This window comes from Acanthisitta chloris, unplaced genomic scaffold (assembly GCF_000695815.1).
Source record: "Acanthisitta chloris isolate BGI_N310 unplaced genomic scaffold, ASM69581v1 scaffold10441, whole genome shotgun sequence".
NCBI classification, from domain to species: Eukaryota; Metazoa; Chordata; class Aves; order Passeriformes; family Acanthisittidae; genus Acanthisitta; species Acanthisitta chloris.
Genome location: NW_008656518.1, coordinates 12,241 through 28,264, shown reverse-complemented (window position 1 = coordinate 28,264; position 16,024 = coordinate 12,241). Strand labels below are relative to the sequence as shown.

Below are 16,024 nucleotides of genomic sequence, written 5' to 3'. Positions count from 1 at the left end.
GACACTAATAAAATTTACTCTTTTTTCTAATATGAAAATTTATCTGGGTGTATTAACAGAAGAGATTCTGACTGGAGAAAACGAAGAAAATATTAGTGAAAATCTATGATTCAAAGGTTTCCTGTATAAATAGACTATAGACTTAATACAGATCACATGTTGCAAGTGGGCATTTGTTTAATCTTTTAAATATTCATAAAGAAACATCCCACCTCCCATCTCATCTTCTCTTCCAGCTCCGCCAGGTAAACCTCAGAATCCAAGAGTCACTGATACTACAAGAACATCTGTCTCCCTGGCTTGGAGTCCACCAGAAGATGAAGGTGGTTCTAAAGTTACTGGCTACTTAATCGAGATGCAGAAGCTTGATCAATTTGAATGGACCAAATGCAATACTACACCAACCAAGATTCGTGAATACACCTTGACACATCTCCCCCAGGGTGCAGAGTACAGATTCCGTGTGCTTGCCTGTAATGCTGGTGGGCCAGGAGAACCTGCTGAAGTGCCAGGAACAGTCAAAATAACAGAAATGCTTGGTAAGACACTTCTAGTTTTAGCTCTTGTTGATAGTTATCCTAAAACAATATTTGCCTACAGCAGATATGATATCATCTGTAAAACAGACATAGCATAACATGTTAATTTTGTTTACAGAATATCCTGACTATGAACTTGATGAAAAATACCAAGAAGGTCTCATGGTGAGACAAGGTGGAGTAATCAGGCTTACCATACCCATTAAGGGTAAGCCCATTCCAGTATGCAAATGGACAAAAGAAGGACAGGACATCAGCAAAAGGGCCATGATTGCAACTTCTGACACTCACACAGAACTTGTGATCAAAGATGCAGAAAGAGAAGATTCAGGCACCTATGATTTGGCGCTTGAAAACAAGTGCGGCAAAAAAGCTGTGTATATTAAAGTCAGAGTGATTGGCATTCCAAATCCACCAGAAGGGCCACTTGAGTATGATGATATACAAGCTCGTTCTGTCAGAGTAAGCTGGAGACCTCCTACAGATGATGGTGGTGCAGATATCCTAGGTTATATTGTTGAGAGAAGAGAAGTACCGAAGACTGCCTGGTACACTGTTGACTCTAGAGTGAAAGGCACATCACTAGTGGTGAAAGGGCTCAAAGAAAATGTGGAATATCACTTCCGTGTTTCTGCTGAAAACCATTTTGGTGTTAGCAAATCTCTCAAATCTGAAGAACCAGCAGTGCCAAAGACACCTCTAAGTAAGTTCTTTTTAAGATTTAAAAATAAATAAAGATCAATTACCATATTATTATCTAAAACTGCGTAATACATGCAAAGGTTTTAATGCTATGTCACTATTATTTCTATTATTTTTATTATTACACTTATTAACAGATCCTCCAGAGCCTCCAAACAACGCACCTGAAGTGCTTGATGTTACAAAGAGTTCTGCAAACTTGTCCTGGTCCAGACCGAAAGATGATGGCGGTTCTCGTGTAACTGGTTACTACATCGAACGCAAAGAGACATCCACAGAAAAATGGGTCCGGCATAATAAGACACAGATTACCACTACAATGTACACAGTCACAGGACTTGTTCCAGATGCTGAATATCAATTCCGTATCATTGCTCAAAATGACATTGGTGAAAGTGAAGCAAGTCCTGCTTCTGAACCTGTTGTATGCAAGGATCCATTTGGTAAGAAAATGTCTGCTTTAAAGATCTTCTGAAGAGCAACTTAGTGATATTTAGAGATGAACTTATTTTCTGTATCTATTTTAATTTGCAGACAAACCAAGCCAACCTGGAGAAATTGAGATCACTTCTATATTTAAGGACAGCATTACATTAGAATGGGAACGACCTGAAAGTGATGGTGGCAAAGAGATCCTTGGCTATTGGGTTGAATATCGACAGTCCGGAGAAAGCACCTGGAAAAAATGCAATAAGGAACGCATCAAGGACAGGCAGTTTACAGTAGGAGGTTTACTAGAGGCTACAGAATATGAGTTCCGTGTTTTTGCAGAAAATCAGACTGGCCTCAGCAGACCTCGAAGGACTGCTATGGCAGTGAAAACTAAATTAACATGTAAGCAAAAATATATTGTCACATTTTCTGTGATATTGTGATTTGCTGTTTCATAAACCATGCTGCTGCACTCAATAAGCTGCCTATTTGTTTTGCATGTTATTTGCAACATGACTATCCTAAAAGACAGTCTTTCAAGTATAAGAGGAACAAGTATAAATGAAAATTAATTTTCAGTAATATAGTAATAGGGGAAACTTTCAGAGTAATCTTCATTGTCTTCTTAATTGTCTTTGTCATAGCCGGAGAAGCACCTGCCATAAAGAAAGAAATGCAAGATGTCACAACTAAACTGGGTGAGGCAGCTCAGCTGACATGCCAGATTGTTGGGAGACCTTTGCCTGATATTAAATGGTACCGCTTTGGCAAAGAACTCGTGCAAAGCCGAAAATACAAAATGTCATCGGACGGACGCAATCATACACTGACAGTAATGACAGATGAACAGGAGGATGAAGGTCTCTACACTTGTATGGCTACCAACGACGTTGGTGAAATTGAAACCAGTGGCAAGCTATTATTGCAGGCTCCTCCTCAGTTCCACCCTGGCTTCCCACTGAAAGAGAAATACTATGCAGGTGCAGGCGGCACTCTCCGCCTTCATGTTGTGTATATTGGCCGACCAGTACCAGCAATAACTTGGTTCCATGGTAACAAACCTTTGAGAGGATCAGAAACAGTTACTATTGAGAACACAGAACATTATACTCATCTTGCTATTAAGAATGTGCAGCACAAGAGTCATGCTGGGAAGTACAAAGTACAACTCAGTAACACATTTGGAACAGTTGACACTGTACTTAATGTGGAAATACAAGGTAATTAATTTTATTTTCAGTATTTTTGTGGAATATTTTCTCAGATATTGACTGGTGAAAGAACTAAAAATGTTGTTCTTTTCCCTGTACAGATAAACCAGATAAACCTGTAGGGCCAATTGTTATAGAGTCTATACTGAAGAATTCTGTAGTGATAAGCTGGAAACCACCAGAGGATGATGGAGGTGCTATGATAACCAATTACATCATAGAGAAACGTGAAGCCAAGGAAGGAGCAGAATGGCAACTTGTGTCTTCAAGCATTTCAGGCACAACCTGTAGAATTGTTAACCTAACAGAAAATGCAGGCTATTATTTCCGTGTTTCTGCTCAGAATACCTATGGCATTAGTGAAGCACTGGAGGTCACATCAGTGGTGTTTATGAAGCCTCCATTTGGTAAGTGGAGGCCAAAATATCAATTTCTCTAAGCTCCCTATGAGTAAGGCAAGCTCACTTCAGTTTTTTAACTGTTTTTATGTTTTTACAGAAAAACCTGGACAACCTGGACAACCAGTAGCAAGTGCTGTCACAAAGGATTCTTGTGTTGTTTCATGGAAACCACCTGCAAGTGATGGTGGTGCAAAGATTAGAACTTACTATCTTGAGAAGCGTGAGAAAAAACAAAATAAGTGGATTTCTGTAACAACAGATGAAATTCGTGAAACAGTGTACTCTGTGAAAGATCTTATTGAAGGTCTTGAATACGAGTTCCGTGTAAAATGTGAAAATCTTGGTGGTGAAAGTGAGTGGAGTGAGGTATCCCAACCAGTCATTCCAAAATCTGATGTACCAATTAAAGCTCCACATTTCAAGGAAGAACTAAGGAATCTGAATGTGAAATTTCAAGCTAATGCCACATTTGTCTGTAAAGTCACTGGTCATCCTAAGCCAATTGTCAAGTGGTACAGACAGGGCAAAGAAATCATGGCAGATGGTGAAAAGATCAAGATACAGGAATTCAAGGGTGGATATTATCAGCTGGTCATCACGAATGTAACAGATGATGATGCCACAGTGTATCAAGTTAGAGCTACCAACCAAGGAGGATCTGTGTCCTGCACTGCCTCTTTGGATGTTGAAGGTGAATGAAGGGTCTTGATAACAAAGACAAATTCTTTTAAAGATTTGAATATTTAGACTATTGTTGCTCTTCTCATCTGTTTTTGGTAATGTGTTGTTTTTTCTTCCTCTTTCTATTCCAGTTCCTGCAAAGATTCACTTGCCCAAAAACCTGGAAGGTATGGGAGCTGTTCATGCCCTCCGAGGGGAAGTGGTGAGCATCAAGATTCCATTCAGTGGCAAGCCTCACCCTGTGATCACGTGGCAGAAGGGACAAGATCTCATTGATACTAACGGACACTACCAAGTCATTGTTACACGATCATTCACATCTCTTGTTTTCCCAAATGGTGTTGACAGAAAAGATGCAGGGTTTTACATTGTTTGTGCCAAAAACAGGTTTGGAATTGATCAAAAAACAGTTGAATTAGATGTGGCTGATGTGCCTGATCCACCAAGAGGTCTGAAAGTAACTGACATTTCAAGGGATTCAGTCAACTTAACCTGGACTGAACCAGCTACTGATGGTGGAAGCAGAATCATAAACTACATTATTGAGAAACGCGCTACAACAGCAGAGCGATGGATTCGTGTTGCGCAAGCTCGTGATACACGATACACAGTGGTGAACTTATTTGGCAAGACCACCTATCAATTCCGTGTAATTGCAGAAAACAAGTTTGGCCAAAGTCAGCCTTCTGAACCTACTGATCCAGTTGTAACAAAGGAAGATAAGACTAGAGTAATGAACTATGATGAAGAAGTTGATGAGACCAGAGAAGTCATCACAGCTAAAGCACCTCACTATTCTACAAAGGAACTCTACGACAAATACATGATAGCAGAAGAGCTTGGACGTGGGCAGTTTGGCATTGCACACCGCTGTGTTGAGGCAGTTTCAAAGAAGACTTACCTGGCCAAGTTTGTCAAAGTAAAGGGTGCTGACCAAGTTTTGGTAAAGAAAGAAATTTCCATTCTAAACATTGCTAGGCACCAAAATATCCTGTATTTTCATGAATCATTTGAGAGCCTAGAAGAATTGGTCATGATATTTGAATTCATTTCTGGAGTTGACATATTTGAAAGAATCAGCACAGCTTCATTCGAACTTAATGAAAGAGAAATAGTAAGTTACGTACGCCAGGTCTGTGACGCACTTGAATATTTACATAGCCACAGCATTGGACATTTTGATATTAAACCAGACAATATTATTTACTTCACAAGAAGAAGCTCTGTAATTAAAATTGTTGAATTTGGTCAAGCCAGGCAATTGAAGCCTGGAGACAGCTTCAGACTCCAGTTCACTTCTCCTGAATACTATGCACCTGAAGTACATCACCATGATTTGGTCAGCACAGCCACTGACATGTGGTCAGTTGGTGCTCTAACGTACATACTTCTCAGTGGCCTGAATCCTTTCATTGCTGAAACAAACCAACAAGTTATTGAAAATATTCTAAATGCTGAATACAGCTTTGATGATGAAGCATTCAAAGACATAAGCATTGAGGCCATGGACTTCATCGATCGCCTACTAGTAAAGGAAAGAAAAGCTCGGATGACAGCTGCTGAAGCTCTTAATCATGCATGGCTAAAACAGAAGACAGAAAAGATCAGCACTAAAGTCATCAAGACCTTGAGGCACAGGCGTTACTACCAAACTCTAGTAAAGAAAGATTGGAACACAGTTGTGTCAGTAGCCCGCATTTCCTGTGGAGGTGCAATTAGATCCCAGAAAGGCATAACAGTGGCTAAAGTTAAAGTTGCACCAATAGACATTGGGCCCATTGCTGGGCAGATAAAGCATAATGTTGCAGAAGAAGGAGGGCATGCCAAATATGTATGTACGATTGAAAACTATGATGAGTCCACACAAGTAACATGGTACTTTGGAATGAGGCAATTAGAAAATAATGAGAAATATGAAATCAAATATGAAGAAGGTGTGGCAACCATGTATGTCAAAGATGTTTCTAAAGCTGATGATGGTACCTACAGATGCAAAGTAGCAAATGACTATGGTGAAGACAGCTCTTACGCTGAACTTTTTGTTAAAGGTGTGAGAGAAATTTCTGAGCACTACAGATGCAGAACTGTTAGAAAAGTAAAACGACGGGTTGATACTATGAGACTACTGGAGCGTCCACCAGAATTTACTCTGCCTTTGTATAATCGCACTGCGTATGTTGGAGAAAATGTCAGGTTCGGAGTAACTATAACAGTTCACCCAGAACCTCGTTTAACATGGTTCAAATCAGGTCAGAAAATCAAACCTGGTGATGATGATAAGAAGTATACTTTTGAATCAGACAAGGGTCTTTATCAACTCATCATCAATAATGTCACTGAAGAGGATGATGCTGAATACAGTATCGTGGCGCGTAATAAATATGGTGAAGACAGCTGCAAAGCTAAGCTGACTGTGATTCCGCATCCACCTCCAGCAGATGCCACACTGAGGCCAATGTTTAAAAGACTGCTAGCAAATGCTGAATGTCAAGAAGGCCAAAGTGTCAGTTTTGAGATCAGGGTATCTGGTGTACCAAAACCAACGCTGAAGTGGGAGAAAGATGGTCAACCTCTATCATTTGGTCCCAACTTTGATATAATTCATGAAGGTTTAGATTATTATGCTTTGCATATCAGAGACACTTTACCAGAAGACAGTGGCTATTACAGAGTTACTGCTACAAACAGTGCTGGATCTACAAGCTGTCAGGCTTATCTAAAAGTTGAACGCTTGAAATACGTCAAGCGTGAGTACAAGACTGAAGAAGAGAGGGAGAAGCATGTACAAAGGCAAATTGACAAGACCTTACGAATGGCAGAAATCCTCTCTGGGGTTGAAGCTGTTCCACTGACACAAACTGCACAAGAGGCTCTCAGAGAAGCTGCCATCTTATATAAACCAGCTGTTAGCTCAAAGACTGTCAAAGGTGAATATGAAATTGAGAAAGAAGAAAAGAAGGAGGAAAGAAGACTTCGTATGCCATACGAGATCCCAGAACCTCGCAAACATGTGCACACTACTCTTGAGGAAGATCAGAGTATTAAACACTTTGTGCCTCTGTCAGACATGAAGTGGTACAAGAGGCTGCGAGACCAGTATGAAATGCCAGGAAAACTTGAAAGGACTGTTCAGAAACGCCAGAAACGCATACGTCTTTCCAGGTGGGAGCAATTTTATGTGATGCCATTGCCACGCATTTCTGATCAGTACAGGCCTAAATGGCGCATACCAAAGCTAACACAAGACGATCTTGAAATTGTAAGACCAGCACGTCGGCGTACTCCATCTCCAGAGTATGAATTTTACTATAGACCAAGAAGGCGATCACTTGGTGACTTGTCTGATGAGGAATTACTCATGCCTATAGATGACTATTTAGCCATGAAGAGAACTGAAGAGGAAAGACTGCGCCTTGAAGAAGAGCTGGAGTTAGGCTTTTCTGCTTCCCCACCAAGTAGAAGCCCTCCACGCTTTGAACTGTCTGCCCTTCGGTATTCTACTGCAGCAGCACAGGTCAGTTCAGAGGAAGAAAGAAAAAGAGAGCTGAGGTATTCAAGCTATCACATACCAACTAAAGCTGAGACCAGTGCGAGCTACGCAGAGCTTCGTCAACGCCATGACCGGGCTACCTACAGACCACCTAAACAAAAGCAAAGAATAATGGATGAGAGGGAGGATGAAGAATTGCTCCGTCCTGTTGGTACTGCTCAACGACTCTCTGAATACAAGAGTGAGCTCAAGTATATGGCAGAGGAAGAAAAGAGTAGACTCAGGAGGAGGCAAAGAGAAATAACTGAGATCACATCAGAAGAAGACGAAGAAATAGAAATGGTGCAACATATTCACAGGGAATTTTCACCTCCCTCTAGATTATTAAGGAGAAGAAGATCCCTTTCTCCAACTTACATTGAGTTGATGCGTCCTGTATCTGAATTAATTCGACCTCGCTCACGGCCTCCCGAAGAAAGTGAGAGAAGATCCCCAACACCAGAGAGAACTCGACCACGCTCACCTAGCCCAGTATCTAGTGAAAGATCACTCTCTCGGTTTGAGAGGATGGCAAGATTTGATATATTTTCTAGATATGAGTCCATGAAATCTGCTTTGAAAACTCAGAAAACTATGGAAAGGAAATACGAAGTTCTGACTCAGCAGCCTTTCACCCTTGACCATGCTCCTCGCATTACCCTGAGAATGCGCTCACACCGCGTACCATGTGGCCATAATACGAGGTTCATTCTAAATGTCCAATCAAAACCAACTGCTGAAGTGAAGTGGTATCATAATGGTATTGAGCTCCAGGAGAGTAGTAAGATACATTTTACTAATACCAGTGGTGTATTAACTTTGGAGATTCTCGACTGCCACATTGATGACAGTGGAACATATCGGGCTGTATGCACAAACTACAAAGGGGAATGCTCTGATTATGCAACACTAGATGTTACTGGAGGAGATTATACTACATACTCTTCACAGAGGAGAGATGAAGAAGTACCAAGGTCAATTTTACCTGACTTGACCAAAACAGAGGCATATGCAATCTCCTCATTTAAGAAAGCATCTGCAACAGAAGCAAGTTCCTCAGTAAGAGAGGTCAAATCAGAAATGTCAGCAACAAGGGAATCACTTTTATCCTATGAACACTATGCTGCTTCTGAAGAAAAAGTCACTGCAGCTGAAGAAAAATCTTTGGATGAAAGGACTGTACACAAGGCATTTAAAAGCACTCTACCAGCAACAATCCTTACAAAGCCACAGTCAATCACAGTTTCTGAAGGGGAGACTGCAAGATTTTCCTGTGATGTTGATGGTGAACCAGCACCAAATATAACATGGTTCCGTGCAGGTCAACCCATTGTTTCTTCAAGGCGCTTCCAAGTAACACGAACACAATACAAGTCTACCTTTGAAATTTCTATGGTCCAGATGTCAGATGAAGGAAGTTACACTGTTGTGGTGGAAAACTCTGAAGGAAAACAGGAAGCGCATTTTACTTTGACTATTCAAAGAACAAAAATTCCTGAAAAAACAATTACATCACCTCCAAGGATCAAATCTCCTGAGCCTCGGGTAAAGTCTCCAGAGCCAGTTAAGTCTCCTAAACGAGTCAAATCTCCTGAACCCATCAGCAGTCCCCCAAAAGCTAAGTCACCACCTCCAGACAAAACAGTACCCACAGAGAAAGTAAAATTACCAACTGCTTCTCCACCAAAGATAAAACAGCATCTGAAAGCTGAAGCTCTTGGAGATAAGGTAAAGTTATCCTGTGCAGTTGAAAGCAATGTTTTAAGTGTCAGAGAAGTGGCTTGGTATAAGGATGGTAAAAAACTGAAAGAAGATCATCGTGTCAAGTTTCATTATGCAGCAGATGGCACCTATGAACTCAAAATCCATGAGCTCATGGAATCTGATAAAGGAGAATACACCTGTGAAATCATTGGGGAAGGAGGTGTTTCAAAAACTAACTTCCAGTTTAGTGGCCAAGCATTTAAAAATATCCATTCCCAGGCGAGAGGTGTATCTGAATCTCATAAATCAGTTCAGAAAGAAGATGAGTTGCTTACAGTTTCTTCCCAGAAGAAATCTGTACTGGCAACTGAAGAAAAATCTGCAGTTCAAGAAGTCATTAAAAAGTCAGTTACTACTGAAGATGTAAAACAACTGAAAGCAGAAATTAGAACTTCTTCAACTAAAATGACAGTGTCTGAAGGTCAGAAAGTGATGCTGAAAGCCAGCATTCCTGGTGCCTCTGAAGTAAAATGGGTGCTGAACGGGATGGATCTGAGAAATTCAGATGATTACCGATACGGTGTTTCTGGAAGTGATCACACACTAACTATCAAAAAAGCTAGTTATAAGGATGAAGGTATACTCACCTGTGAGGGTAAAACTGATGAAGGCATTGTTAAATGCCAGTATGTTCTGACCTTTTCTAAAGAACTCTCCAACGAACCAGCATTTATCATGCAACCTAAGTCTCAAAATGTCAATGAAGGACAAGATGTGTTGTTCACCTGTGAAGTTTCTGGGGATCCTTCTCCTGAAATTGAGTGGTTAAAGAACAATCAACCTGTAAGTATGCATTTAACAAAAACACTTGAAAAATTAGGATTATTCATAAAATCAATCTTAGTAAGACCGTTTTTTTCCCTCCTCAGATTGCAGTTTCATCACACATCAGAGTATCACGCTCTAAAAACATATATTCACTTGAGATTCGAAATGCAGCAGTGAGTGACACTGGGAAATACACAGTCAAAGCAAAAAATTACCATGGGCAGTGCTCTGCAACGGCATCTTTGACTGTACTCCGTAAGTTTGTTCTCTGGGACTTGTGTTCAGAATAATCATAACTTTTTGCTGTGGTGTGTCTACTAAAATGACTTATGATTAAAGCCACTGGTACTGTTGGCTTATGTATTTTAACAAGTCCATGTTTCTTTTCCATATTACACATACAGAACTAAAACAGCATTAAATATCTTTATAACACCCACAGAGGAGCACACAAGTGCTCTATTACATCAACAAATGCATGTTAAGAGAAAGCTATGAGCATTCATTCTAGGATGACTACATTAAGACCTTGGTGCTTGTAATTACTCTTCCCTCATTTACTAACAGAATCTGTTCCAATAAAACAAACTAATTCCACAGTTAAATTTTTTAATGGTAACTTAACTGAACTGGGTTTAGTATTTTATTGGCTGTACCATATCTCAGTTCCTAGCATCAAGGGGTGGCTATGATTCGCTTGTATGACTGTGTTTGGGTTTAAAGTAAAATTGCAGTGATGGAGCTTTTCTGTTGCATTTTACAGCTACAGAACAATGCAGTGAAATACAGACTTACTACTCCATGTTTGTAAGAACTTGAAAATGTTTCACAACTTCTGCAAACATGAACTGAACACACACAATTTCTCAGTGTCTGGTTCTAGTAATGGTTCTAATAGGAAACACTGTATGATGACCTGTTTTTTCTTATGTATGATTTTCCTTCAAGCACATACATACTAGTTAAATTCCATTGCCTACTTGTTTCATTTCTAAATTACTATTTGTGATTTGGACATCTTGAATCAAATGATTGCAAACAATTTTATACTCCACTGCAGTTTTCCACTGAAAGCAAAGTATGCTCTCTTCATTTCTGTAAAATTAACCATACAGACCTGCATGACTTTGTTCGTTAATGTGATGTTGTTGCTTTTTCCTTCTATTTTTGCAATGCTCCTCAGCTCTAGTTGAAGAACCTCCAAAAGAGGTAGTATTGAAGACAAGTGGAGACGCAAGCATGCACGAAAGTTTTTCTTCTCAGTCCTTTCAAATGGCTGCTTCTAAACAAGAGGCTTCATTCAGCAGTTTCAGCAGTAGCAGCATGACTGAAATGAAATTTGAAAGCATGTCTGCCCAAAGCATGTCCTCCATGAAAGAATCCTTTGTAGAGATGAGCTCCAGCAGTATTATGGGGAAATCTAGTATGGCTCAACTGGAGAGTTCAACTAGTAAAATGCTTAAATCAGGTCTGAGAGGTGAGCATTACAATTATTGGTAGAGTTAGCGCTTCAGCTATCCTGAAGTAGTCCTCAGAGTAAAGCTGCTGCATGGCTTAGTGGAAACAGACTAACTTGTTATTTCTTCTCCTGCTTTATAAAGGAACACCACCCAAAATTGAAGCTCTCCCATCTGATATCAGCATTGATGAAGGAAAAGTTCTCACACTATCTTGTGCCTTTTCGGGTGAGCCTGCTCCTGAAATAACATGGTACTGCAGAGGGAGAAAAATTACCAGTCAGGACCAGCAAGGCAGATTCCACATTGAAACCAGTGAAGATCTAACCACCCTGATCATCATGGACGTCCAGAAGAATGATGGTGGACTTTACACCCTGAATTTAGGAAATGAATTTGGTACCGATTCTGCCACTGTGAATATTAATATTCGATCACCTTAGAGAGCTTACTCTGTATTATTTACACTTGTCTTTTTACAAGTGATTCATATATGGACTGAAATATCTGATATGTAAATATGAAAAGAAAAATATTTTTTTACCTACCTGAACAAGACAAAGTCCAGAGCTATGCATTATGACTTATAGTCATTATTGACCTACGAATTTAAAACACTTTTTTTCACTGACATGTACATACTGTATATAGCCGAAGTTAACGGTTATAAAGTTTTGTACCATTTATTTTATGACATTTTGAAACGTAACTTTTGGAACTAACAGTTGGCAGGAGAAAGTTTCCTAGCAAACGACTACCCTGCTCAACACTTAACAAATTTTTGTGCCTCAACTCATTGTTGATGTCTAAGAATGCCTCAACAGGTAGAGAGGCTCCCTGTTGAAGATTACCTACACCTAAGAGATGATACGGTGCATAGTATTTCATACATGCACAAATATTTATGTTGAATCAGAAATGTAAGGCATTGGTGATGTTTGCAATTACCCTCCTGTAAGCATTGCTTTAATGTTTTACATTGCATCTGATTATGTCATAACTTCCATACCTGACTGACAATTTTTGGACAAAGTGCAAGCGGCCAGCGCTTTGTTCACCCACTGTGTACTGTTTCTGACATACTGACTGCCTGAATAGCTTTCAGAAAAGTAACATCACCTGGCCATCCCTTAATCAACAAAGCTATTTAGGTACTCAAGTGCAGCAGCAGTACCCCATCTCGGAGGTTCATAGGGTGCAGTGATTGAGTTTGTGTGGTAGTATTAGACACCCAGTAGTCGCTTCTGGGCAACTAAGCAATGAACCACAGTTTGAAAACAAACTGTTGCTACAACATCAAATACCGCCCTGCACTTCAATTTGCTTTAGTTCTCCTAATGTAGTAATAGAGCTTGTTAGATGTTGAACCTCCTGGAGATAGAATTGTTCATTTGAAATAAAGCATGCTTTCTGCACCATAAAATCTGTGACTCCTCATTTATTTATTAGACTGTTTTTACATTTACTATACTACACCACAGAACAAGAGCTGCTGAAAGAAAAGACTGAGGTAGAAAAGATCTCTTTAAAGTTAACCTCTCTTCTTTATAGCTGTTCTCTGCTGAAAACGGTTAAGAAACTGCCTTCACGAAAACCAGCTATTGTCTCAGGATTTTTTGGCAGCTGCATCTTTCAAAGATAAAATCTACAGCTCTAAAGGACAAAGTTCAGAAAAAATGTCCTGCCACTGATATGTGTATGAAGGCATTTAGCATTCATGTTTCCTGGGTGCTGATGCTTAAGGAAAAACTTTTTAACAAAGCTCCCTGAGCTGCTGTATAAACCCTACTATATGGCTATACATTTTCTATTAACCTTCTAAATGTGGCAGACAGAAAATGTAAACCAGGTAGTTTAACTGTTGAAAATCCAGCCATATCTATCAGAAACAGCCTGGTTGCCAGACAGTCAACAGTGAAAAAAAGTCAGACTTAAAAAAAAATATTTTGATCAGAGTTTCTTCATTGACAAAGGATAAATTCTAGCACATACATACCTAAGTACTGGGCTGTTCTTATCCCCCTCTTAAGTCAAATTCCAAGCTTTCCTCTATACCCTGCATGGATAAATTTCTAATCTCTCTTCTTTATAGCAGTTCTCTGCTGAAAGTGGTTAAGAAACTGCCTTCAGGAAACCCAGCTATTGGCTCAGGATATTTTTGGCAGCTGGATCTAGTACAAACAAGTTGACCCTAATTGCCTGGACCTGTAAGTCGTCACCTCCCATGGAGTATTACGTGCCCATGCCCCATCAGTTCCTCATCCCTCACGTCCACTGACATACCTGTCTTTACATTTGGGGGAGACGGGGGAGAATCACAGATACCATGCTATATTTGTCCAGATTTGGTTATCTACGAGAAAAAAGTTATCAAGGCCAAAGGAGTAACTCTGCTTCTAGAATTCACTCTGGTCTGTAGAAAAAACTTGAGAGCAAACACACTCACAGCAATGCAACAATTCAAGGGCTGTAAAATTCTCTTAAATATAACAGAAGCATTAGTTACTAAACAATCATACATCACTATGACTCCCAGCATGCCGCTACTACTGAAAAAACCCCACAAGTTCATCAGAAGTAGTAAATCAGATAGAATGCTTAAAAATCCACTCCAGAAATACTCACTACAGAAGCACACTTCTTTTTTATTATTTCCTATGAACCTATATATTATCAACCACTATCTATTAAAATTATGCAGGAAAGTTAAGAAATAGGTATGAAATTCAGAAGAGCTAAGCTTTGGGTCAGAACAAAACCCAAACTTTTTCAAATGATGGAACCAGAAACAATTAGAAATTATCAGAGATGAAAGAGTTTAAGAGTGCATGGTACTTCTTCATTTGGGAGGAAAGCAAAAAGGACTAATAAAAACGAGGTTAAAAAATGCTGTTTATTTTTATTTTTAAACCATTCAAAGAAAAAAACCTCAGGAAAACTTTTCATTCTCATTCCATTAGATGTTTACAAGAAAAAAAAACCAAGAAACTCTATACAAGACAGAAAAATACACAGGTATAGTCCTGTTTTACTAACAAATACCTTGTGTACTGACACAAAATTAACTAAAAATAGACTAGTTAGTTAGTCGTCTCTGCAGGAACAAATAGTGACAGACAGCATGTGCAGATTTAACCATGGACTCTTCTCCACAACTCCTACAGGAAATTCCATCTTATACGGCCTCGACTGAGTCTAAACATACCTGCTCAAGAGAAAAGCACACTGGTGTGGCAGTGTAAGTATGTTCATTGTGCCTGTACCTCTCTGGCCCAGCTCTGCACAGTACTTAAGCAAGTGTACCTAACTTTAGGCAGATGAGTCACTAATGCCTAAAAATAGGTTTCGAAGTACTTACAGGCTTTGCTGAAATACAGCTTTACTAGATAATGTTACAGGCCAACCACTGAGCCAGTGTTTTTCCACAAGACTGGTAAGCAAATGCTAATATAAAGGGACATCACTAAAGTCACAACCTAAAGCTTCAATATTCTGTTTCACAGAACACATCCCTAAAGAATAAGTTTGAGACAATAGATTAAGCAAACTCTGGATGAAAAAAAATAAACATTTTGAATTATTTACTTACTATATTCAGGCCAAGTATTAGGATTTCTAATGGTACAACACTGACGTTTGCTCTCTTTAAAGGTAAAATCTATTGTGCTAAAGGACCAAGTTCAGAAAAATATCCTGCCACTGATATGTATATGAAGGCATTTAGCATTCATATTTCTTGGGTGCTGATGCATAAGGAAAAACTTTTCAACAAAGCTCCCTGAGCTGCTGTATTATTCCCACTATATGGCTATACATTTTCTACTAACCTTCTAAATGTGACACCCAGAGGAAAACAATCACTGAGAGATTCATTGTACTGCATTGGAGTTAAGTTTTCAGACACAGGCATTTCCTTTATGGATGTATTACACCCCTTTAAAAGTTACTAATTTACACCAGCAGGAACAACAGCTACACTAGAATACTTAAACCTATAGGGGCATAAGGAGCAAAGCTCAAGTATACATTTTGTGAAAACAACCCTAACACAAACAGCTGTGATTTCAATTTTCAAATCAATTAAGTAAAAAAACTGTATGCAGAAGCAACCTCTGAAGTATTCCTATCCCAAAGACTGCTTTCTCTGAGAAGAAAAACCTCCAAGTTTAAAAAAAGTGAAGCAGAACTATTAGATTGAAAGAAATACCAACATTCATTTAGAGTACTTTAAAGCTCCTGAACATTGTAACCTCAGTATTCACAACTCTCCAAATCACTGCCTGCCTGACCATTAATTCTTCATAGTATAAGCTGGTAATTTCTAAGCATTCCATTTCTAATTATCTGATGTTAGAAACTTCAGAGATATAACTGGAAGTTATCACTCTTCTCCTAAATATATGTACTATGCTTTATTCTTTAGCTGATAAATACCATTTACAAACTTGGTTTCAGATTGATCTCTTCAGAAGCACGTGAGATCAAAACTAAAAGCACTTATTATACATTCTAGGTTGACGTTCAGCTCCCATTCTCCACT

At 39.3% G+C, this 16,024-nt stretch overlaps 1 protein-coding gene across 1 annotated transcript in view; it reads left to right on the top strand.

Annotated features, from left to right (window-relative positions):
- The window catches only part of TTN (titin), a gene marked incomplete at its 5' end in the record, with an annotated part of 113,176 nt that extends 100,269 nt beyond the window's left edge, over positions 1-12,907 (top strand). The window contains 11 exons of the mRNA XM_009084366.1: positions 237-539; positions 658-1,242; positions 1,379-1,684; positions 1,776-2,075; positions 2,318-2,893; positions 2,986-3,291; positions 3,383-3,976; positions 4,098-10,042; positions 10,129-10,282; positions 11,211-11,504; positions 11,629-12,907. Coding sequence (XP_009082614.1) covers positions 237-539; positions 658-1,242; positions 1,379-1,684; positions 1,776-2,075; positions 2,318-2,893; positions 2,986-3,291; positions 3,383-3,976; positions 4,098-10,042; positions 10,129-10,282; positions 11,211-11,504; positions 11,629-11,927 — 9,662 coding nt within the window. The remainder of the gene's footprint in view (positions 1-236; positions 540-657; positions 1,243-1,378; positions 1,685-1,775; positions 2,076-2,317; positions 2,894-2,985; positions 3,292-3,382; positions 3,977-4,097; positions 10,043-10,128; positions 10,283-11,210; positions 11,505-11,628) is intronic.
- Positions 12,908-16,024: the final 3,117 nt, after the last annotated feature.